At 50.9% G+C, this 25,023-nt stretch overlaps 2 protein-coding genes across 10 annotated transcripts; both read left to right on the forward strand.

Moving 5' to 3' along the window:
* The first annotated feature begins 25 nt into the window (after positions 1-25).
* On the forward strand, positions 26-24,227 carry LOC119232815 (septin-4). 9 transcript variants are annotated; one of them, XM_054689721.1, is made up of 13 exons: positions 26-42; positions 2,386-2,430; positions 17,885-18,175; positions 18,508-18,601; positions 19,081-19,167; positions 19,676-19,799; positions 22,351-22,485; positions 22,598-22,715; positions 22,814-22,915; positions 23,114-23,210; positions 23,303-23,465; positions 23,638-23,737; positions 24,000-24,227. In XM_054689721.1, exons 2-13 carry the CDS (start codon positions 2,386-2,388, stop codon positions 24,057-24,059), a joined length of 1,416 nt encoding a protein of 471 aa, XP_054545696.1. In that variant the 5' UTR covers positions 26-42; the 3' UTR covers positions 24,060-24,227. The 9 variants fall into 9 exon arrangements, with proteins under 9 accessions (XP_054545696.1, XP_037351007.1, XP_037351006.1 ...); XM_037495110.1 differs by lacking the exon at positions 26-42 and adding an exon at positions 1,695-1,727; XM_037495109.1 differs by lacking the exon at positions 26-42 and adding an exon at positions 1,715-1,747.
* Positions 66-3,502, forward strand: LOC129144923 (serine/arginine repetitive matrix protein 1-like). The gene is made up of 3 exons (XM_054689720.1): positions 66-1,747; positions 2,386-2,430; positions 3,303-3,502. Exons 1-3 carry the CDS (start codon positions 178-180, stop codon positions 3,395-3,397), a joined length of 1,710 nt encoding a protein of 569 aa, XP_054545695.1. The 5' UTR covers positions 66-177; the 3' UTR covers positions 3,398-3,502.
* Positions 24,228-25,023: the final 796 nt, after the last annotated feature.

The following is a 25,023-nucleotide window of genomic DNA, read 5'->3' on the forward strand; positions in this document are numbered from 1 at the left end:
GAAGGAAGCTCCTAATACTCCCTTTATGACATCACCAGGCAGGTAACTAAGGGGACTATTTTAAATACTCTTAGAACAACGGCCATTTTTGTGGGAGTGCAAGAACAGCGGCTTTTAAAACTGAGGGTAGATATTCAGGCTTCATTAAGACCCTAAATACAAGCCAGCCAGTAAAATATGGGATCTCCCCAGAGGAACACAATGTTTCAGATGGTCAAGACAAATAAAAGTGGATCCAAGGTAGTTTCAGCACACAGAGGGTCTGAGATTCCTAGCACAATCCCTCAGCGGGGACACGGGTTCTCTGTTACCTCAACCCACCGAAGTTCTGTGAGCCCTACACCCCATCGAAAATCAGAAGCCATGTATCCTGGCACTACTCATTCGACATCAGACTCTCGATCTTTCTCCCCACCGTCAGGACCGGGCCTCTCTGGCATACCCATCTCTCGAGGAACTGAGACCCGATCAAAAAGCGATGGAATTCGCTATGCCTCACCTCATCGAAGGAGCCAGCAGGTTCAGACAGCATCTCCCCAGCCTGTGCATGTGCAGCGGAATATTAGTCCAGCCAGAGATGAAGGAATACGAAGAGGGGGTGAGAGCAAGTTATGGCGTGACAACACCCGCTCCCCATCAACCCCAGATGTTAAGTCCTCTCGCCGGTTGAGTTTCATGGACCAGAAGGATAACTTACAATTCTTACAAGAAGAAAACCCACCCTCCAAGGTCCAGTACCCACAAGGGGTGAGAGTTCCCCGCAGACCTTTGGTTCACCCAAAGGACGAAGCAGTTCAGACTGAACCCTTCCGAAAAAACTTGACTGCTGCTGAGATCAGATCTTCAAGGGTACTCTCTAGCCCACGACAGGGCAGCAGCAAAATTTTTGCAGACTCTCGGACAGCCCGCAAAAGGACCCTCGGCCAGGAGTCTGAAATGAGTCATGCTGGCTCATCTTACATAGAACCTAAGAACTTTCAGAGGAATATAAAGTTGGACTCATCTCTCAGACTGTCCGTCCTTAAAGATCTGGATGGTGGACACCGAGTGCGTCCAGAGCCTGAGTCTACCCAGAAGTATCCTGTCCACGGTGAAACCAAGTCCTCCTCAAAGTTCTTTGTATCATCAGAATTGGACTCCAGTATGAAGTCCTCAGTCCGAGACTCTGAGGCTGGTCGCAGGGTCACCATCTCCCCAGGGGCACAGTCAGTACAATCAACTCACCGTGTGACATCTCGAGCAATGTTGGGGAGCCCCCCCAAATTTTCCATGGGTGTCACTATGGAGCCCCTCTATAAACAGCCCACTCAAAGAGCCCCAGAAATTGTCTCCACATCTCCAGGACCCTCCCAAAAAACCCCCGTCCAAGCAGAACTGGAACTGACCCCAAGACCCTTACCCCCTCGCTCTTTACCTAGATATGGGCCTGACTCCTCATGGTGGGCCTTACTCAATCCTGAAGCTGAAACACCCCAAAGCCGGCCGACAACACCTGATTATGATTATAAGTACTATCCTCCCTTAGACCCTTTTTTGTACTTCTGTGAAACGGACTCAGATCCTTGCTGCGAGGATCTGATGTTCCAGAAAGAGAAGGCAAGTCCATCACCACCACCAGCACCAGCAACGCCACCGCCATCACCACCACCAAAGGAGTCTCGTAGCCGGGTGCCAATGAGGGAAGTGCCACAGGCTGCCAAGCGCACCTCCAAACAGCCTATTCAAAGGTTTAGTGCTTTCTTCTTGGGTATGTGAAGAAGCAGACTGCCCAGGTGCAGCCCCGATTTAGTGAGGTGGGAGATGTTGGGGTTGGCAGGAAAGGCCCCCTTCTTCATTCAAGGCCTCAGAGCTGCCCTCCTGCCAGTGCCAAAGCTAGTCCCACCCTTGAGCCCATTGCTCCATTCCTTCCCTGCCAGCTTCTCTGAGCTCCAAGCTAATGACATCGATGACCATGCTTGGGCCGGCATCAGGCATTGATTCTTCCAGGCAACGCTGCTTAATCTTTCCATGGAAGGTAGTAGAGAGTGATTTGCAGAGTGGGAAGCTGCTTCCCTAGAGTGGAGATGAAGAACCCAGCTGGGGTGAGGGATGGTAAGGGCTATTCAGGGAGAAGGGTCCTCTGGTTCAAATATTCTGGCAATGAAGTTGAGAAGGTGAGGTGTAGGGGATTTGGGCTTAGATTTCCAAGAAAGGTGTAAAATCAGGGAGAGGGAAAGTGGGAATGTGACATTTTAGTCCTAAACTGGAGGAGCTACTTAGAGAGGAGCGGGCTGAGAACATCTTTGGGTGGAGAAATGTGGAGCTAGAAAGGGAGATGTTAAGATGTTAGGTAGCTGAAATATATCCCACAGAGAGAAAAAAAAGCAACAATCTCTTAACTTACAGATGTCTCTGAGGAAATGTACAACCGTGTCATCTGGTGGCTTAAAGGTCTGTTCTTTTCCCTCCTGTGGGTCCAATGTGGGGTTCTGGGGGGCAGGAGGACAGGTGGGAGGGTGTCTCTCTCTACAGAGCTGGGACCATTAGGACCGTGCATCCTGGGGTTCAGACTTGAAGGAGCAGAGGAGTTTCTCATGTTGCCTAACTTGCCATTAGTTTTTTCTTTGAAAATTGGAAGAGTTTTCATTTTCAAGAGTGTTTTTAAATTCTCTCCTGCCCACACCCTTTTTCTTTGTGGGAAGTAATCACTTCTGCATTGAAGAACAGTTTAAGCCCATGGCCTTCAGCTTAGCTGTGCTTATCAATAAAATGATAAAAAAAAAATCAATCCAATGACAAAAAACCACCAAAGCAAACTACCTCTTTCACAGTCTTACTCAAGGCTGACCCCACACTAATTCAGGTAGAGGGGTCCCTTCATTTGTTACTCTCACCCTCCTCAAGGCCCCATCCCAGTTGCCCAAGCAGGGTCTGCAAGGATGCATGGGCCTCTGCCTAGAGACCATCAGTGGGTCCTACAGTCAACTTTAGAATCCTTAAGTATCTCCAGGGCCTGTTGACTCCCCCAACCCCCCACTGCCTTTGCATTCTTGATCTCTCTGGTGGGAGGGAAATTGGTAGCCTGCCTTGATATAGTGAATCTTAATGCAAGGAGTTCCTGCTTTGAGTGTTGTGACTCAAAATATGCCCCAGCCCTATAATATGAAGGAGTCCAGGGCTCTGGATCATGAAGTTTCTAGGGAGGAGATGAACCCTGGGATGTCATCCAGTCCCAACAAGCAAGTGCCCTCCAAGTGATGGATAGCAAAGAGCAGCCCTGCTTTTCCGAGGGAGCAAAGCTTTACAAAGTAGAGGTTTTGTAGGTATGCACTCGAGTCATGTTATCGGATTTGAGCCCTGTGTCCACTGTTTTCTGACTGTGACTTTGGGTAAGTTATTTTACCTCTTCAATCATTAGTTTGCCCATCTATTAATGGGAATATGGCTTCCTCTTATGGTTCTTGTGAAGACTAACCAAGCTATGATATGAAAATCACTTAGCGTGGTGCCTGGCCGCAGTGAGCACTCAGTAACTGCTTGCTGCATTTTGAGCCACTTGCACTAGCATGGAATTTGGGCTAGGTTATGCCTAAGTTCACTAGATACCTTCAGTAAAATTCTCTTTTTCCCCTCCTGTTGGCACTCTCTGAATTCCACTTGCTGCCCCCTGGGAATGCCCGGCTCGTACGTCTCCATTATAACAGATGAGGAGGTAAGAATGCCCCTTCCAGCCTTCCTGGACTCCCCCTAAGTCTCTCTCTTACCCTGTGATGGCAGCAGATATGGGGGGAGGGAGACAGAGCTGTTCCCAATGGTTGGGCAGACTGTTCCCTGCACAAGGGCAATGGGCAGGGAGGGCAAGTGTGGGCTGAGATCTAGCCTGTACTTTCCAGGTCACGCACCTGTGGGGCAGCTTGTTGGCAGGAGTTGGGTGTGTGGAGGAGAGAGATTTACATTAAGGTGCTCTCTGAGCTGGTTGCAGCCCTGGAGAGAAAGGGTAGAGACCTTTTGGCAGAGGCTGTATCCTGCAAGTGTTCTGTGGGAAGGCTGTCTGGAGAACTGGATTGGTCCCCACTTGGCTCTCCCTTCTCCAGCCTAGGGCACTCCAGAAAGGGGACAATTTTCTGGGTTACACACTATTTGAGTTCTCAGCTTGGAAAGGCACAAGGTGAACTCTGCTCTCAGCAGCCCTGTCCTGAATTTGGCAGAGTGTCCTGATTTCACAGTGCATAGTTCCCATAAGTATTTTCGTTCCTCTTGGCCCAAGTTTGATAAGATAGTCCAAGCCCTTACTGCCTCCATTCATTCACTGGCCATCTCTCTTTCACACAAAGCTTCATGCAGCCTCTTGTGGGTCCCATCCACGGCCTAGCCCAGGATGGACAGTTGACTACAGATGGAAAACCTAAGAGGGGGCAGGCGGGACAGTCTCAGCTCAGATAATGGAACAGCTGAAGAGGAGGTGCCAGAAATGTGGCTGCCACCCCCTCTGCCATGCCTTCTTCTCCAGCCCTGTGCCCTAGGTTCAGCTGTGGGTGGGAACAGCTACTTTTAGAGATTAACTCCATGCAGGACAGTAAATCATCTCCCTCCTCCCTTTCTCTCTTCCTTCCTTCCTCCCTCCCTCTCTCCCTTCCTTCTATAAACAGTTTTTATTCAGATGCCCAGCACTGTGCTGGGCACTACTAGGGAGAGTATTGAAGCTTCACAGTACACACATTCTTTGGCCTTGAGAAATTTACCATCTGGATAGGGAGATAAGATATGGACAGGAAACATTTAAACAACAATATAAAAAAGTCTGTGCTCAAACATCTAAATAACTGAAACACACTGAATAAATGCTCTTGGAGGGTCTTAGGAGAGAGTCAGCAAGAGGTTGGTGGAGGGGGTTGTTCAAGCCCTCCTCAAAGCCCAGGGGTATCTTAATAGCCCCCATCTTGCTCACCCCTTCATATAAATCTGTACCTTTGAGAAGGGGTTACTATATCCCCTTGACTGAGCACAATCCTCCTGGTCCTCCCCAACCCTCACCCCCTTTCTTTGTGCATCTTGTTTTAGTTTAGGAAGTCAAAGCCTTGGCAGCAGGACGGCTCCTTCCCAAAATAGCTCTTATCCTGTCTCAATAATTGCAGCTCTCCAGCCCTGTTCAGTAGCCGAGCTTCTCCCCAGAAGCTGTGAAGAGAAGCCTCACAGGCAGCTGGGCCTACTTATCTTCTTGGGCTCTCTGGAAGTGGGGTGGTGTAGAGGCGGGCCAGATACTCTCCTAGCCAAGTGTGAGAGGGCTAGCTCTTCCCCAGCGTATCTCGGCTGCATGGCCCACTGTGGGTCCACAAGATGGAGACTCTGTGGCCTTGGTGTTCAAAGCATCTGATTCCTCTGATCTGAGAATAGCTGACTACATGTAGAATCTGTTCTAGATTCCATTCCTGGCAGGAGTTCTCTCGTGGCCTGCCTTGGTGCCTGACAAGAACAGCAGCATGTTTGTTGTTGAGCTTCATGAGTTCTGCTTCCATAGAACTGGGTGTGGAGACTGAATTAGCCCAACTCTCTCCCTAAGTGTTGGTCTTCTCCCAATCAGCCCCTGGTGCCCTTTTGTTCAAGGAGCAGGGTAGACAGATGCTTCTCATCCTTGGATTGGGACATTAGGGGTTGGCGTCTCCCCAGAGGAGGTTATGCTTAACTAAGGGAAACATTCCTGATGGCTTTTTTTTTTTTTGGGTATCAGAACGAGCAGAAGTTCAACAGGAAGGTCCTGGGGGGGTGCTCTGTTGGGTCAGTAAGCCTGCCTTCTCACACAGTCCTGGGGGAGTCCTTGAATAAAGCAGCTTTTGATGGTTGTGGGGGCTGCCCTAGCTCTAAGATCCTGTGTCCTCAAGGCACCTAACCTACTTGCCCTTGGATGTGACTTCTCAGGCTGTCGGGGGACAAGGGACAGCCTGCTTGGCTCACTTCCCGCTATATCTATCAATTATGCAAGAAACCAACTCTGGAAAACAGGCCAGGAACCAGCGGAGGCCATCTCAGTGATACCTCAGACAGACCTCTCTCTTTCGGCTGACATGTCACTGAGTCCCTAGGGGATGATATGGCCAGTCTTCTGATAGTTCTTGAGCCACAGGGAAGTTTTGCTCAAAATAGTCTCCCTTGACAGAGAAAAATCCAGAGCCTAGATAGAACATGGGGATTCTCTGCCATTCATGGGGATGTTAACAGCATCCCTGAATATGGGTTGTCTGAAGGGAACCCTAGAACCATCTGTCCTACTCCCCTCATTTTCTCTTGTGCAGAAGCTCATAGTTGAGAGGAAAGGAAACTGTTGAAAGAATGGATCAAAGCAGTTGAAAATGGGGCAGAGCACTGGGAGGCTTTTCATAGCAGCGTGGCCCTCAATACCCAGCATCTTTTCCTGTCAGATGGGCAGGAAAATCATGGGCAACCAAATCCAGAGCAGGATGGGAGACTGGTGTCCTCTGGCCCAGATTTGCTATTTTGGGGACAGGCTAGGTTGACCATCTCCTCATCAGGGTTTGCCTGTGACAGTGTTGGTTTTAGCATTAATATTCCTGAGTCCTGGGAACCCCCTTAGCCTAGGCACTTGGTCCCCACATTCCTAGGATAGGCTGTGGCATGGTACGCCTCATCCAGAGCCACTAGAAGCCCAGGGTGGTGGACAGTGTCCTGCTTTTACTGTGAGACCTGGGCAGGTCTCCCTCTGCCTGCGAGATGGGGGCAGAAAATTGCTCTTACACTCAGGCTTGATGGTAGAACTGAGTTTTATTTCCAGAAGGTACCTGTTCTCTGTGTGGAACCCATTCAGTCCTCCTGTCAAAGTAGTTTAGTGGTGTTTGAAATGATAGTTTTTTCAAGTAACGGGATAAACAGTGAGCCTGGGTAGCTTAGGGAGCCTTGCTTCAAAAGGGCAGGTGCACCCTTGGATGAGGAAGCAAATCTGAAACACAGAAGTCACCTGACAGCTGCTCAGCCAAAGGAAGTCTGTCCTGAGTGACAGAAATGACCATGCCCCTTCACTTTCTTCTGCTCAGCTGCCTCTGGTCCAGCTGCCACGAAGGGACATACAAGAGACAGCTGCACACTGGGGGCTGAGGAAGGCCTGGAGGAGGAAAATGGAATGTCATCCAGAGAGCAGCTCAGACTCTGACACTGTAGGTGGGAGGACTGGACCCACCAGAGTAGTTTTCTTGGCACACCCACCAACCACAGCAAAGTCATTTAGCTCCAGGAGTCTCCACAAGGGCTGGGTTTTTAGAATCCAAGTCAGTAAGTGCGAACTAAAACCTGTTTTCTAAAGACGGAGTGGTGTCTCTCTGGAGGAGCTGGTTCCACAGTTGGTGGAGCACGACCATTCCAGTGTCACTTTAGTCTAAGACTCTTCTCCCATCCTTCTATACCCTTTATATGTGCACATGGCTAATCATTTGGAGGGACGGCATTTGAAATAGTCATAGTTGACAGTTGATTGGTGACTATAACATATTAAGTCTGTTACCTTAGTGACTCTTCATAGCAGGTGGACTTTTTCCCTCCCTATTTCATAGATGAAGAAACAGGCTCAGAGCTTGTTCATCAAAGCTGGGAGCACTTTTTTGTTTAAATTAATTAATACATATTTTACATAATTATTCATTTTTTAAAGGTTTATTTTATTTATGCATATAAGAGCTGGGGTGTAGGCCAGAGGTGGGGTGGGGGAGTAGGAGGATTCACCAGAGACAGAATGGGAAGCAGAACAGACAGAGCAACTGAAATACACTGCTGAGGGGAGCAGCCAGTGAGTCAGGAGAGGTCTGCTGCGCCATGTGAGTAGCTCCCTAACCGGGGATCCAACTCATGCTGCAGTGGCTGTGGGTAGTTTCGTAGTGCTGAGACTTAACCCCTTGCACCACCAGGGAGGCCCCTAGTTGTTCATTTTTGTACAATGTTTGCTTTCTCCTCTCAGGTATATTCTCTGTAAAATTCTCACCACCAGTTCACCTGTGCACCATCACCACAGTTCCTTGTGCTCTTCCCTCCCATGTTTTGCTTCCTCTCCCTCCCCCTGCAGAATGTCTGTGATTTATGGTTGCCTGTTACTTTTGTTTTTTAATTTATTATTGTTATTATTATTTTTCTTGATCCCTTATTTGGGATCAGAATATAGGGATCCCCAATGCCCAGTGAAACCATCTGATAGTTTTCTTTTTCCTTCTGTCTTATCTCACTGAGCATAATCCCTTCCAGTTCTATCCAAGTTGCTGTGAATGGCATGAATTTATCTTTTTTGATTACTGAATAATATTCTATTATGTATATGTGTGTGTGTGTGTGTGTGTATACCACATCTTCTTGTTCCAGTCATCTAATTTTTGGGCGTTTGGGTTGTTTCCATATCTTACTTATTGTAAATAGTGCTGCAATAAACATAGGGATGCAGGTATCATTTTGAATTAATGTTTTTGTGTTGTTTGGGTAGATTCCTAGGAGTGGAATTTCTGGGTCATATGGTCGCTCCATTTTTAGTAGTTTGAGGAACCTCCACACAGCTTTTCATAGTGGTTGAACCATTTTGCATTCCCACCAGAGCTGGAGCACTTTAGAGGCATCTTGCCCTAGCAATTTATATGTGGTGTAGAAATTTCTCTGTAGCTACTGGAAAATAAACTTCTTAATATTTCAACAGCACCTTTAGATTTCAAAAATTGTGAAAGGAAAGGTTTCAGTGAGGGTAACATCTGTTATGCCCTGTTATCTCTGTCTTTGCATGTGAACTGGGAGGCTGGGAGGCAGGTGTGAGCTGGCAAGCAGCCAGAATGAAGGGCAGTCAATTATGGGTCAGTCAAGCCTGGAGCCTTGAGGCTTGTCTGTGCTCCAAAATTAGAGGAAAAAAATTAATCAATGGATCTTTCCAATCAATCCATATTTATCAGACACTTCCTGGGGGAAGAAGCCTGGTCAGCCAGGCAGATGATATAACATGAAGTAAGTAGAGGTTAAAACAAAACATAACTGCTTGTCCTTGAGGGGTTAGTGGTTGATTTGGGAAAGAAAAAAAAAGTATACAGATGGGTCACTTGAAAGGGTTTCTAGATCACAGGACAAAGCAAAGTCCAGTGAAATGAGTCAGCAAAACTTGTAGCATAGAAGCACTTGGAGTTACAGGAAAGGCAAGGGGGAGGCAAATTTTGGCTCAGTGAAATGCAGACCCTGATAACTCTCTGCTCAAAGACTGACTTTTTTTTTTTAGATTTATTTTTTTATGCATAAAAGAGCTGGGGTATAGGCCAGAGATGCGGGGGTTGAGAGGATTCACCAGAGACAGAGTGGGGAACAGAACAGGCAGATTGACTGAAGTACACTGCTGAGGGGAGCAGCGGGCAAGTCAGGAGAGGTCTGCTACGCCACATGGGTTGCTTCCTGGCTGGCCAGGCATCGAACTCATGCTGGAGAGGCTGCGGATTGCTTCATAGTGCGGTGTTTAACCTCTTGCGCCACCAGGGTGGCCCGTCTCTGCTCAAAGACTGAAGGGCAGTGGTGGAGTCCTTGAATTTTTGGCCATGGGATGTGTTCATGCATAGGCTGGGAGATCAGGGGTACTCATGAAGAGGGCCCGGCATCCAGTGATTCATGCCTTTGGGAGGGATGTCAGTCCTTTCCATACTTGACTCCTGTGCCCTGCCCTGCTGCATGAAAGACCCTCTAACTGGTTCCATTACCCTGCCAGCTCCAGAACTGCCCCCTCACTGCAGCTGTTCAGCAGGTGCCAGGAAACCAGTGCTGCCTGACCTTGCTACCTACATCTTATGCCTGCTCTGGGATCATGGGATACTGGAGCAATAGTGGGAGGAGTGCAACTTAGGGTATTTTGGTTTCTTGCCTCTGCACAGACTAGCTAAGATTCCCTCGAGAGACAGCCAGTGATAGCCCCTTGGCCCCACCAGGGCTCTCTGACTCTATCATCAGTGACTCCTCCCTTCTGGGAGAAGGGTGGGACAGCTAGTTCCTATGCTACTTAAGGGAAACTCTGCTACCTAGAGATAAAAAGTGACCTTTGCTAGTCATGCAGATCTGAAATCCCAATTTGCAATGGTAATCTCTTTATTCTTGGATTTGAACTTGTGCCCTGGCAACATCCTTTTGTGCCATTCAACCTCAAGCCCCAGAGAAAGATCCTATAGAGGGATCAGAAGTTTCACTATACAGACTGTGTTGGCCTGACCTTAGCCATCTGAGCTTAGCCATCTGAGGGATCCCAGGAAGTAAACTGAGCTGTGGTTGCTGATTGAGTTTTCCAGAAGTCACCTACTGGGCCACGCTACGCAACTACTCCCCAGAGACTTGGTTCAAGTCTCCCCAGCAGTGCTCAGGGAGATTGTACTCTATTCAGGAACATAAATGCCTGGTGGAATGTTGAGTTTCAAGGGCAAGCCAGAGCTGCAAGACCCAAGGGGCACTGAGGCAGCATTGGCCTCCCAGCTAGAGGCGGGGAACTGTGCTCAGTGGTCAGGCTTATACAGGCTGCTGTATCTCAGTCCTCTCTCTGATCAGATATCAGAGACTCCCTCCAATACAGCAGGTGAGAGCTGGAGTTGGAGGGAGTCCAAACAGAAGCCCAGGGAGGGAAGGGGCTTTTGGGCAGTGAGATAACCATCAAAGCTGGCATGGGGACTTATATCCAGGGCTAGTTCTCTCAGAGACCCCTTAAGGCTGTAGAGTTAGCGTGTAAGGCTTCTGCAGGTGAAATAGTTTAGTCTGTCTTTAGTTTTTATTTCACCCAGCATGCCTTATGTTGGGCCGGTGATGCAATAGGGACTGTGACCATCAGGATCCTAAGATTCTTGAGGTCCATGTTCTCAGTCCTCTCTTGAGGGCTTATTTCTTCTAAAGCAGGCTGGCACTAATGTGCCCCAGGACACAGGGCTCCCTGGGGCCTGGGCAGCAGGTGCCAGAGCAGAGCTGGGATCCCAGCCACAGCTGAGGACGGGCTAGCTAGGCTGCCTTCTAAGACATGTCTGTGTCCACTCTTGGACTGCAGCCGGGATTGGGGGGATGTTATGATTGTGGAAAGGCTTTCTGATGGGGCCTGTCATTCTGTCTTCCTGCTAGCCTTTCTTCCCTGGGCCCAGCACCCCCAGCCCGGGTTATGCAGACTGCCAGTGGAAGCACCCAAAAGGAATTCCTATGAGGCCTTCATGAGTACCAGTAGCCTGTAGCAAGTTCTCAACAGTGGGGCTTTGTGTAGCCTGAGTTTGATGTTTGGGTCTGATGGCAGCAGCTGCTGCTGCTTCTGCAGTCTTCCAACAGTCATTGGTTTCTCTCTAAGGAAACTCTGTTGTGTTCTTGTCTTCCGGAGTATAGTTTCAAATGTGATCTGTGCCAGACCTTTTCAGGGGGGACCTCTCTATATCTTCAGAGGTCTCCTCTCATCAGAGCCAAACGGCTGATTCCTATCTTAATTTAAACCCCTCATTTTCAGGTGTAGAAACTGAGGCACAGAGAGGTGAAGTGAGTTGCCCAAGGTCACCCACGTAGAAAGGGTTCTCCCTAACTTGGTGGCTCATGAACATCCCAATTTCTTTAAGTAAGGATGTCCCTTCCATCTTCCAGTCCACTAGGGCCAAATATCCAATACCATCCCTAACAGTAGCCCCATGTTTTCTGAGCTTGATCTCACCTGCCATTCCCAGACCTGCCATTCCCCCTCCTTTTGCTGAGTTCTAATTGGACACATTTGGCTGAAACAATAGGTAGGCCTCTGGTGTGTTTACCAATAGAGAGGACCATGCCTGCTTTGTCCAAAGTATTTGGCCTGCCATTATGGAAGGGCTCTTGGGAGTCAGAGAGTGGCATGCTTCTGGAAACTCCCACAGAAAGCTGACCAGCTCAGCCCTGTATTAGCTCAGGAAATCCCCCACCAAATCCCCACCCCCTAAGCATCTACAGGCTCCAGGCGCCTGCTAACCCTCTGAACCTCTAATGCCTCTAGAGCTGGTGGGGGGCATCTGCCCCCACAGCATCTTCCTGTTTGCCCAGCATGGCTTGGATTATTCCTGGGCTGGCCTCTCCTTGAGATCCTCCACACTTTCCTCAGCTCCAGGCTGAGGCTCCACTGTCAGGTAAAAACCGCTCAACCTCTCCCACCCTTCCAGATGATCCCTGGATAATTTATGCGGTAAATCCTCTTTAATCTTTAATCTAGGTTCCTGTCTCTCCTTCACAGCTTGGGTGGAGGTGGACAATGTCTGACATTCCATCTTGGAAGGTGTGGTGGGGGTATGGGCAATCAGTAACTTGGGACATTAGTAGGGGGTCAGTAACTTGGACACCAGCCGTATTCACTTCCCGAAAACCTGGCGGAATCTCGGAGGTAACTAATGGTTTCTCTCCAACTTGTGGGACAACCCCCTTCCTCTCTTTCCAAGGGCATCTCCTCCCGGGAGTGCCAGGTGGGCCATTCCTTTTTAGGGGGACAGGCTCAAGCCCCCGTGGTGCTGCGCCGCCTAAAGGGGCATCTCTAGGGGCTGGGAAGGAAGAACTAGGTGTCCCGTGCAGCCCTGCGTTGGGCGTCTCTCTGCACCCTGCGCCTCCGGGGGTCGCCGGCTGCACGGGCCCAGAGCCCCCGCGGCCGGCTCCCTGGAGGTGCAGGCCCCGCCCCGGGGTCGACTCGCCCCGCCCCGCCCCTGGGCCCCGCCCCCGACCGGTCCGCACTCGGGGCGGCGGGCGGGGGCCGGCGGTGAGGCGAGGTCGGCGCGCAGCTCGCGCGGCGGGTTGCTCGGGCGCTGTCCAGGTGGAGCCTGCCGGCTCGGGCTGCAGCCATGGTAAGGCGGCCGGTGGCGGGGCAGGGCCGGGGCGTGCAGGGCCCGCCGCTCCCGGGCGGCTCCGCGGGGACCGGCGGCGCCGGGGCCCCGGCCGTGCGGGTCCGGGGACGCTGTCGCCGGCCGCGGGCACGGGCGGGCGCTGCTGCCGGGCGGCGCTGCGTCGCCGCTCGCAAGTTTCTCCCTCCGCTCTGAGCGGCGACCCCGGGGGTGCTGCCCGAGTTCTTGGACCGAAGGGTGGGTCCGTGCCGACGGGGGAAAGGGGTGGCGCCCCTCCTAGTCAAGAGACGCGCGTGTTGTGCGGGGAGCGCGCGTCAGCGATGAGCAGAGGAGAAGGGTCCCGCCCTTGCCAGGGTCGGGGGTTACCTGGGTGACCCCTCCTAATCCACCAGCCGGGGTTTGGGAGCCAGCAACTTGCCTTGGAAAATAACACAGAGGCCCACAAAGACTGCCTGCCTCTCCAGGCGGGATGATGAGAGGCTTTGGCCTCTTTCCCACAGTCTGGCAAGTAGCAACCCTCTGAGCCCTGCCACAGCGCCCTCCGCCCAGGGGCCCCTGAGAGAAGAAAGCCAAGCCCATCATCCTGCCCAGCTAGATCCTTAAGCCTCTGAGGCAGGAAGCACAGAGAAGCTTCCTTCTGCTGCATCCTATAGTCCTCCCCCCTCCCCAGGTCCCTCTGCAGTGGTGGGGGTGGGGGGGAACTCATTCCTGCCACCTGCCTGCAGTGGAAGGAGAAACAGTATCCCCAGGCTGCAGCTAGTCTCCCTGGAGGCCCCCAGGTAGGAAGTTTTGATGTTTGGTGATGAGAATGCCAGTTCTTCTGCCATTGTTGCCAGACCCTGCCACAAACACACTGTGCTCGTTTTAGGGCCCCTGGGCCCCACGCTGGCTTCTCCTTCCAGTCTAGAAGCCCCCTGGTCTTTGCCCTCTGCATTGGGAAGCACAGGCTGTTTACAGCAGAAGACCAGTGACCAGCCTGTGGGGCAGGATGTTGGCTGTGGGCAGCCTCCAGAAGGGAACCCCCTGGGTCCCGTGGAGTCAGAAGCTTCCAGGTCTGAAAAGGCCAACTTTGTGGGCTCTTGTCTCTCAAGCTGTGACCAGGCAGAGACCCAAGTCTTGGCCAGGAAGTCTTGGTGACCCTGGACCTTCCCCAAAGGGAGATTCCTGGGAGAGGCCAAGCAATGCCTGCCTTTATTTCTGCCTCCCTCCTGCTCACCACATGGGGATGGACAGACTGTTCCAGGGATGGAAGCCTGTGGACTTGGGGGGGCACTGATTTTCTTCAGTACCAAACCCAGCAGGGGCCAAGAGGGGCTTTTTCTGCCACATACTAAGTTCAGTTCAGCTGAGGTCTTGGTGCTTTCCACTTGGCTGAGGCCACCCTGCTCCTTTCTAGTGAAAGACATCCCAACACCACCAGAGTCCTCAGCCTCAGGCTTCTATCCTGCTATGCAGGTCTCTGTGACCCAGCTGCAGTATCCCAGCTGCTTTGGAGATCAGCGGGAGAGCTCCCCAGCCCAGGAGCCCCAGGGGGGTTTAATTTGCATGGGAAAAGAATGACAGGCCAACATCAACAACCATCCTGTGGCTTAAGATGCACCTTCTCTCCTCAGATTCAATGCAGTTTGAGGTATCTGTCATCTGGAGTGCTTTCTCTCCTTAGCCTTCCTGGGACACAAGGGCTATCACAACTGGACTTTAAGTCCCCGCAATTAAGATACTCTTCACAATCACAAAGAGTGTTTCTGGCCAAACCAGAAATACTGGCCTTCTGACTCCCAGTTAAGTGCTCCATTTGCACACTTCCAGCCATACACCTCAATTTGTCTGCCCCCTAATGGGCAGCTTTGAAGCCTCTGAGATGTCAGCCTCCCATTGTCCTAAACCATTGCCCCTCAGAGACCAAGTCTTAGCTGCTCCCCCACTGACTGTCTAGGAGTAGTGTGGTGATGGAAGTGATACAGGTCCCCATGAGTCAGAGGCCAGGTATAACCTGAGTCAACTCTGTCCCTCTATGGCTGGGCTCTCTGCAGGTAAATCTATGTGTAGGGTTATGAAGACAGTGGGATTCTCTGTTTTGGCAGAAAGGTGAGGCCATTCCCATGAGAACCTTTCCCAGGGGATTAGAAGACATCCCACCATTCTTCAGCACTGCTTAAAGTTAAGGTGAAAGAAAGATTGGAATCCTTTGGTAGTGGAGTCTTCTGGGTGGTTGTCACCATGTGCTCATAGGCCAGGTCACCTTGGGGACAGCCCACAACCCTTAGACCTCAGTGTCCTTGGGAGTTAACAGGAGAGACCAAGTAGATGAAGAGCCTGTGCTGCAGACAGACAGGAGGCTGGTGCTGTGCCCACCAGGGTAGGCAGCGGGCAGCGTCATGGGGCAGCCAATCAGAGGAGGAGGGGACTGCAGAGAAACCAGTGATCCTGCTGCAGCTGAGCTGTCCTTGGAGGGTGGGAGCCAAGGGAAGGGGGGGGGGGAGAGTGCAGGGAAGGACATTCCACAGGCTTTTTTGGCCCCTGACAGAGACATGGGTCAGAGAGAAAGGGAAAAGAGCAATCCAGGAAGCCGGATTACAACAAGAGCACCAAGACCACACTGTTTCTGTGTGTGAGGAACTTTGGGAGATAAAATTAGACCTAGGGCTTGCCGACAGGGAGTCTGAAGCTTGGGACATGGACCATCCACTGCGATTGCAAGGCAGTTCTGTCCCTGAGGACAGGACTGAAGCTGGGGTAAGGTGCTGCTCTGGGAGGTGGGTGGACGTGACCTGTCTTCTCCCTGCTTTGGCTGGGATCAGGCTCAAAGTCAGAAAATCATTTGGTCACTGGCCCAGCTATGGGCTAGGAAGGGATAGACAGGAGGTGACAACCCTGGTTTCCTGACTTCTTGTCTAGAGGCCCTGGAGCCCTTTCCATGCTGTGAGCAGCCAAGGCTGGCAGAGAGAATGGTGCTGGGTTCCTAGTTGCTCTGCTGGGAGATGGTGGGAGCTTGGGGTCTCCATCAACACCTTTTCTTCTTGCTGAACCTCTGCTTAATGTCCCTGGGAAATTAGGCGGAGCACAGTTTTCTCTCTCCTACACTTAGCCTGACCTCCAGATCAGTGCTGGGTCACTATGGGGTTGTGTAGAGAGGCAGGATTTCCTGGAATTTCCCAGACTCTTTAGCTACCAGAAAACAAGACCTGTTGTCCCCACCCCTCCAGCTTCATCCCTTCTCCATTGCCACATAATTAATCATCCAAGCTAGGACACTTGTGAGTGCAAAGGACATAGTCATTATGCTAGCACAACAAACATAAACTGGGATTATGATCACCCCTCTGGACCCCACAAATATGTGTGAGAAAAGCCTGTTAGGTCAGGCTTGCCTCAGGACAGCTTCTGGTCACTAAATCTGCAATACTGGTTCTAGTTTCAGGCTAAAGGACTTTTTTTTTTTTAAAAGATATGCATACAAGAACTGGGGTACAGGCCAGCGGTATGGGGGCTGAGAGGATTCACTAGAGACAGAGTGGGGAACAGAACAGGCAGACTGACTGAAATATACTGCAGAGGGGAGCAGCGGGTGAGACAGGAGAGGTCTGCTACACCATGTGGGTCACCTTCCTGACCGGTTGAGGATCGAACTCATGGTGCTTTGACTGCAGATAGCTTCACAGTGTTGTGCTTAACCCCTTGTGCCACCAGGGAGTCCCTAAAGGGCTTTTTTTTTTTTTGCTGCATCGCGTCCAGGTGAGCCCTGGAGATGATTATAAGCAGGTGTGGGGACTTGATAACTCTTAGGGGGACTTTTCCCTCTAGCTTCCCTGTCTTAATCCCTTCTCTCTGGCAGAAACCTGGCAGTGTGCTAGTCCTTCCCTGCAAAAAAAATAGGAACCTGCTGGGAGACTGTGGCTATCTTATCTCCCCCTCAATGCTGGCTGGGATTCCACAGTGAATTGGGGTAGCCGCCATTCCTCTACCAATCCCCAGAGGGAGAGTCAGCTATGATGCCAGGCCTTGTCCATTGTCTGGGGGTGGCACGTGGGTATTGTGAGGCCGAGCTGAGCCCAGCACTGCCAGGCACTCCACAAAGGGGGCTGGCCCTTGAAAGAGAGAAGAAGCTATAGGGTTTAGAGCTGAGGGTGAGCAGCCTCTCTTCTATGCTAGAATTAGGGTGGAACAGTTATTTACAGAAGAGCCAACAATTCTCTGCTTCCTACTCCCTAAACCCTCTCTGCACTGCTGCCTGAAGTTTAGTTCCAGGCCTAGGGGGCAAGGTGCAGCTGAAGGGTCCTTCCCTCTGTCCTGTGCAGTTGGGGGCCCAGCCATCCTTTGAGCCTCCCTGAATTCTTCCAGAGCAAATGTACTTCCATCCTCCCTTATCTGGTTCCTCCCAGCTCCCCTCTACCCAAATATAGGCAGGTTTACCTTCCTCTCCTGAGACCCAGGGTCTGGCTCTGGTGTGACTCAGTGTCTGGAATAAATGGGAGTCAGGGTATACTGAGCTTTGGGCAGCGAGCACTCCCAGTAGTGTCTGCCCCTTAGTCCCAGAGCTCACTGACCTGCAGTGACAGGTGGCACAGAGCCCCTGCTAACTCTCAATTTACCTGGGTCTGGAACTCCCTCCCCCTTCTCAACTCCCCTCCAACCCCTGCCCCATTCTGACTCTCCTTCTCTGATGCCTGAGCCACATTCTCCTCTCAGCTCTAATGCCTATCTGCTCCCCCTTATTCAGTCTGACTTCCTTTGGGGCAGTCCCCAGCTAGCTTGACCAGACCCCTAGGTAGAATAGTCTCAACAAGCCCCTGTAGAGAGGGAGCATCAGGACCAGAACCACTCAGTTCCCAAGAGTGGTTGCCAGGACTTTAGGGGCTGCTCAGGGCTGCTCCTGGACCCTGGGGCCCCTCCTGACATCTTGAACTGAGGAGGCTAGTGAGTAGGTGAGGGAGGGATGGCGAACACTTGCTCCAGCTTGACTGCTAGTGCAGTTTCTTTCCCTTCTAACCCCAGCGCTTTCCTCTCTTTCCCTCTTGCCTTCTCCTGTCTTCCTCCTTTTTCTTCCCTTCCACCCACCTACCCATACACCCCCCCGAATCCTCAACCCCCAGATCAAGCACTTCCTGGAGGACACCGATGATGCAGAACTGAACAAGTTTGTGAAGGATTTCCCAGGAAGCGAGAGCTGCCACCAACCAGAGGCCAAGACCTGGGGGTCCAGACCCCAAATCCTGGAACCAAGGCCCCAGGCCCCGGACCTCTGCCAGGATGACCTGGAGTTCAGACCCCCCTCGTGGCCCCAGTCCTCTGACAACCAGCAGAGCTCTGCCCCAGCCCCTCTCAGCCCTTCAGCCCGGCCCCGCAGTCCATGGGGCAAGCTCGATCCTTATGACTCCTCTGAGGTAGAGCCTCAGTCCTGCCTTTACCTTTCAGTAGCCTGGTGCAAGAAGACCCAGGGAGGGAACAGAGAGAGCCTGAGTGGTGTGCGTGTGTGTGTGTGTGCGTGCACATGTGTGCATGCGTGCATGCACAGGTACCTGTGTCAGTCCCCAGGTACATTGGAAACTGATGTTATCAGCAGGGGCCTGAGCCTTGCTGGTGGTAGATGGGGCCTCAAAGGAGTTTGGCACTGCAGCTCTAAGACTGGGGCAAGGCCTAGGAGGGAGGGAGAAGCTGGTGTTGAGTTCTGAGGCCATCCCTCTCACCTTGATGCACTCTGCCTTCAACCCACTAGGATGACAAGGAGTACGTGGGCTTTGCAACTCTCCCCAATCAAGTCCACCGAAAGTCCGTGAAGAAAGGCTTTGACTTTACCCTCATGGTGGCAGGTACAACAGGGGCAGGACTGGGCTGGACTGGGCAGGAGGTGTTTTATGTGGAGATGGTATGTTTGTGGGAAGAGAATATGGTTTGGGGAGGAAAAAGCAACAAGTGGCTGTGTCTTTTTGCAGAATAGCCAGGAGCCATTAGTTGTCTTAATGTTTACATATATAGGGTAATGAAGTTGTGCAAAGAACACCTGACCAATACTTTCCTAGTATTTCCCTTTATGACCCCAGACACTCTCTCACACTTGCCAGGCCTCATTCAAATGACATGGCTGGATAAACTGTTCTCTGTATTTCCTTCCAGCTCTAAATGTTTGGTGACTCTCTTCCCAACTAGATAAGAAAGCAGCTCCTCCATCCCACTCCACCCCACCCCACCACACCCCACCCCACACTGCCCACCTTGGTCTAGTGGAGTTGCTGCTAGGCTATAGATTTATCTTTTGATTTGGTTGCCTCTGTCCTCTCTCCCCTGTCAGGAGAGTCTGGCCTGGGGAAATCAACCCTTGTCAACAGCCTCTTCCTCACTGATCTGTACCGGGACCGGAAACTCCTCAGTGCTGAAGGTAAGGAAAGGAGAGGAACAAGAGGGCAGGCAGGCAGGCAGACTTGATTTGGGAAATCAAACTTTCTTCAGAGTCTGGGCGTGGGGACTCCCTAGCATGCAGGAAACTGTGGCTTCCTAGACAGACAGCATCTCTTCATAGGCCTATCTGGCCTGGCAGCCCACCAGCCAGCTCCCTAAAGATTTGGGTGCTGAAGCAAGGCAGGGACCAGAATCCTACTCTCTGAGTGAGTCTCTGACCCCCAAAGGATTTCAGGAATCCAAGAAAAGAGCCGAGAGCAGAGAAGAGGCTGGGGCCAGAGCCAACAGCCACCGGCATTTCCTGTGTTGGGAAATGTGCTCCTTGCTAGTTCCCAGAGAACAGGCCCCCAGGCAGCTTGGGGGCAAGAAGGGGGGGGCAGTGTGGATGAGTGAGGCAGTCTGGGCAGCAAAGCTGGTCGGGGTGGGTGGTTTGTCCTGACTGGGCAGGTCCTTGCCCTTGCCCTGGCCTCAGTTTCCCCCTTCTTCAGAGCGGATCACACAAACGGTGGAGATCACTAAACACGCAGTGGACATAGAAGAGAAGGGAGTGAGACTCCGGCTCACCATCGTGGACACACCAGGTTTCGGGGATGCGGTCAACAACACAGAGTGGTATGTCTGCCCAAGCACAGCCTCATCCCTCCAACCCCCTATTCCATATACAGGTGCACACATAGGCGTAGACATTTCCAGAACTGCCAGGAGGAAGAGATTTGTGACCTTGAGCTTGTCACTCCCCCTTACTGGACAGCTGTTTCCTCTGTGAGAGGGAAAGCATTGGAATAGATGGAATAGACAATCTCGACTGTTCCTTCTGGCTCTGGGGATGAGGACGCAGATAAGAACAAAGGGCATCAAAAAAGGGAACATGAAAATACATACCACAGGGCCTGACTCATAGTAAGTGGTCAATAAATGTCATCTTCTCTCCTTCCTGTCTTTTCACCCAAAACATGTTAGGGGTGTCTTATTAAAGGGTTATGAGTATATGGCAGGTGGGGTGAATAGGAAGAAAGAAACAACAAAGGGAAAAAGGGGTTTGCTTAAACTTTGCTTGAACTCCAGGGACCCTCACATGATCAGCCAAAAGAAAAGGTGGCTTTGCTATCCCTGACTTTTACCCTTCAGGAACTGGAGGGATGTTTAGATTATGGTCGACCTAAGTTGAGTAGACTAGGAGGAAAATAGATGATAAAGAAGGGAGAAAAGTTGGGCAGAGTGGTACTAAAATTCAAACCTTAATCAGCACTCAGTAGCTATGTGATCTTGAGCAAATGACGGTGTTATTTCTTCAGTTGAAAAATAACAGCCTTTACCACCTCACCCAGTTGATCTGAAAATCACCCAGTATGATTTGGGTAGATGTACACAGAAAACTAGAAAGGCTATTTCCATTACACTTAAAGTTTTTTTTTTTTTAAAGATTTATTTTTTATTTATACGAGAGCTGGGGTACAGGCCAGTGATCCAGAGAGTGAGAGGATTCACCAGATACAGAGTGGGGAACAGAACAGGCAGACTGATGAAATACACTGTTGAGGGGAGCAGCGGGTGAGACAGAAAAGGTCTGCTAGCCATGTGGGTTGCTCTAAGGCCAGCGGGGATCAAACCGGCACTGCAGAGGCTGCGGACAGCTTCGCAGTGCTGCGCTCAACCACCTGTGCCGCCAGGGAGGCCCCTACACGTAAAGTTTTAAGATAAGAACCACAGGACAATGCATAATAAAAATGGGGGAACCCCTTATTTAAAATTATTAGAATTTTAAGACCTTCACAGCAAAGACCCTAAGTGTAGAATCCCTGCACGGGTGGCACGCCCATGAAGCTGACCCTGGGTAATTGCTTCACATTAGACCCTTACATACCTTTCTGTGCTCTGAACCCCCATTACATGTTTATCAGATAACATGTGACTTTTAGCTCAGCATACTGGTTCATCTTCATAGTCTAAGACTTGTGTGTGTGGGAAGGCATCTTTGACATTCTTGCCCCTGCATTGTGCTACTACATGGTACATGTTCTCCATTAATATTCTTGATGGATCGAGGTAGCCTCCATGTCATTCATCATCACCCTTCCTGTTCTGGGACTATGTCTCAGCAAACTGGACTTGCCCTGAAACTCTAGACCAACCAGCACCTGGTTCCCACTGTGGCAAGTACCACTTCCCCACCCCTTTCAGTCTATCTACTTGCCTTTCATAACCACCACACTTGCATTTGGTTGGCACCTCACAGTTTACAGTTCGCTCTCATATGTACTCATTTAATCAACTGGCAAGACTCTATTGAGCACATACTAGGTATGTAGTCTGTGCTGGATATTTTAAGGGCTGCAGAACAAGTATGTATGATCTTCGTTCCCGAGAGGCTAACTGTCTAGTGGCAGTGAGTTGGGAGTGGGGGACAGCTGTTCTTTGACATGTGTGTCAATCACGCAAAAAGTTAGCAAACAGATGAGGCAGTGTAGTGGCAAATATGGAGCTAGCAATCAGATAGCCTCAGGTGGCCAAACTGATCTGGATTAAGTCCCACTGTTCTGGATTTAGGTTTTACATGTATAAAGTGAGAGTGATAATGCTCATAATGTCCAATTATCAGGACACCAAGATTAAAATAGATAATTAAAATATATATATATACATGAAAGTGTGTTCAAGATCTATGTATATATAAGAATCTCAGTTTTCAAATCTGTCTCATTGATTACCTACCTACCTACCTACCTACCTACCTACCTGACTATGTGGTGAAGAGAAAGGAAGAGCTTTAGACCTCAGTATAGTCAATCCCTTGCGGAAGAGATGGTTTTTGAGTATGGCCTTGAAGGATGGGAGTAGGTCTGAGGAGGGTGGAGCCGCATGAACAAAGGCCCCGAGGCTGGGAACCTGACTCAGGGCTGCCCTCGCTTCTAGGGTGTTCCCTTGTACTTTGCTACTTATTGCTTTGTTTGGTCCCTGGCCCTTTTCTGTTCATCAGACATAGTCTGGCTTTTATCAGGGCAGGTGTGATGCACCCCGGCCCATGCTGAAGATATAGTAAAGCAAGTTGGGGATAACAGTGTCTTGAAAACACTGCTCAGGGTACGGGCTACTTCTCTGCCATCCCAGAGCTCACCAGACAGCCCCCACTCCCAGTTTCTCTGCTTGTCTGTCCCTGACCCAGCTGGAAGCCTGTAGCAGAATACATTGACCAGCAGTTCGAGCAGTATTTCCGAGACGAGAGCGGCCTAAACCGCAAGAACATCCAAGACAACAGGGTGCATTGCTGCCTGTACTTCATCTCGCCCTTCGGCCACGGGTATGGTCTGAGCCTGAGGCTCCTGACACCACCAGGTGCTGCCAAGGGAGCAGGCCGAGAGCATCAGGGGCAGGCTGCCACTAGCCCGTAGTCACAGATTCCTGTTCCCCAGGCTCCGGCCACTGGATGTTGAATTCATGAAGGCCCTGCATCAACGGGTCAACATCGTGCCGATCTTGGCTAAGGCGGATACACTGACACCTCCTGAAGTGGAACGCAAGAAACGCAAAGTGAGGGAAGCTCATAGTGGGGAGGGAGGGAAGGGAGCAGATGGGCTTCTGGAAAGGATGGGGTCCCCAGAACTGTGGGCCCCTCATGTGTTTGCCAGATCCGGGAGGAGATTGAGCTCTTTGGAATCAAGGTCTACCAGTTCCCAGACTGTGACTCTGATGAGGATGAGGACTTCAAATTACAGGACCAAGCCCTAAAGGTGGGGCCACCCGAGGGCATCCCTCTCCTATCTTGTTCCTTCTGGGCAGAAGAGGGAAGCAAAATTCTATTTGAGGCTGGGCTATGGGGTGGGAGAAGAGCCTGGCTTCCTAGATTGAAGTAGAGAAGATTAAAGATACTGGTGGAAATGAACAAGTGAGAATTGGGGGTGCTGACAAGCACCCCTAACTTCTTCCAGGAAAGCATCCCATTTGCTGTAATTGGCAGCAACACTGTGGTAGAGGCCAGAGGGCGGCGAGTTCGGGGCCGGCTCTACCCCTGGGGCATCGTGGAAGGTAAAACACTGAGCTTCTGACTGGGGTATCTTGTAGCCCTAAGTGACTCTCCCTACCTGTGCTCCTGGCTGACTCCTAGCCTTACTATGCAGTGGAAAACCCAGGGCACTGCGACTTTGTGAAGCTGAGGACAATGCTGGTGCGTACTCACATGCAGGACCTGAAGGATGTGACTCGGGAGACCCATTATGAGAACTACCGGGCACAGTGCATCCAGAGCATGACCCGCCTGGTGGTGAAGGAACGGAATCGCAAGTATGGTCAGAAGCCAGGACAGAGCTGGCAGTGGTGGTGGTGGTGGTGGAATCCCAAGCATAACCTTGGGTGAGATCAAGCCCTTCCTTTGTTCTATAGGCTCTGGGCTTAATCCAAGCAGGTGCTGGGGTCCCCCTGGCCTTACCACCCCTCCCTTTCCCCTTCCCCTCAGCAAACTGACTCGAGAGAGTGGTACCGACTTCCCTATCCCTGCTGTCCCACCAGGGACAGATCCAGAAACTGAGAGGCTGATCCGAGAGAAAGATGAGGAGGTGAGAACAGTATGGGGTAGTAGGGTTTACAGTCTAGAAGGCCCCTGTTTGATCATCTTTGGTATCTCCTGGTTTGGAAATAGGAAGCCCCTTGGCCCTGGTGCATATTTAGGCCCTTTGGTGGATTACTGGTTCTACCCAGGGTCTCCATCATATCTTAGGGCTATCAAGGCCCTTCTCAAGGGATTAGAGCTTGGGGGCACTTCCTTAACATTATAGGACTTACAGAAAGGGCTTATTTTAACACATGTGCCTGTTCCAGTTGCGGCGGATGCAGGAGATGCTACACAAAATCCAAAGACAGATGAAGGAGACCCATTAGCTGGCTTTCAGCCCTGGATATTTAAATATTTTGTTCATCCTGCCCATGCCGGCCCCTCCCAGCACCAGCTCTGCTCAGGCCCCAGTAGCTACTGCCACTTCGCCTTACATCCCTGCTGCCTCCCCAGAGACTCAGAGGAAATAAAGTCTAACAAATATATAGGTGGCTTCTGGTGTCACTGTATCTTTACCATCTCCTGGAGACCAAGAAGATCCTAGAACCCAGTTTTAAAATGCTGCTGGAGGAGGGCGCTGGTTTCTGGCTTTTAGTAGGGAAGGAAGAGTGGGGGGAAAGTTTCTCCTCCCATGACAGGGTTCAGTCCCTCACTCAAATCTAGCCTGTCCTCTCCATCTCACCAGATTAATCATGCCTGTATTATCTAGGCTTGAACCTCTCTTCATCTTTCCCACATACAATACTTTCAACTCTATAGCACTTTGGATCTGATATCTGCCTTTGGGAAAACATGGTATTAGCTGTATACAGTCTCCTGACTTCCTGTTTCCCGACTTGGGGAAATGGATGTGCAGAATTAAGCTCTTCACTCTAGGAAACCTGTGCTAGAGCATGAACAAATACTGAAGTCCTTGTAATCACCAAACACTATAGTAAATTCTGGAAATGAATACAGTTCAATAATTGTCTGGGAGCAGGTCAACATTCATTTCACAAATATTAAACATCTGCTAGGTTCTAGACTCTGACTTAAAACAGTGAATACAGGCAAGGTTCCTGCCTTCCCAGAGCGAACTGTGGTAAAACTTTCAGTCCTCTCTAAACAGAGATACGGAATACACCTTAGCGCTGGGGCCTGCTGTTAAAAGCATTCCGGCCCACTCCCGAACGGAGGCTAAGGGTAAAGAATGAGTCAATCGTTCACCATTTTTGTCGCGTTGGTGCTATCGCGGGGCCACGGCGCCCCCCAGCGGCTACCCTCCAACCTGCTGCCTGCCTCGACGCCCGA

This window comes from Talpa occidentalis, unplaced genomic scaffold, assembly GCF_014898055.3.
Source record: "Talpa occidentalis isolate TD23 unplaced genomic scaffold, MPIMG_talOcc4v2.1 talOcc4.7, whole genome shotgun sequence".
Classification (NCBI taxonomy): Eukaryota; Metazoa; Chordata; class Mammalia; order Eulipotyphla; family Talpidae; genus Talpa; species Talpa occidentalis.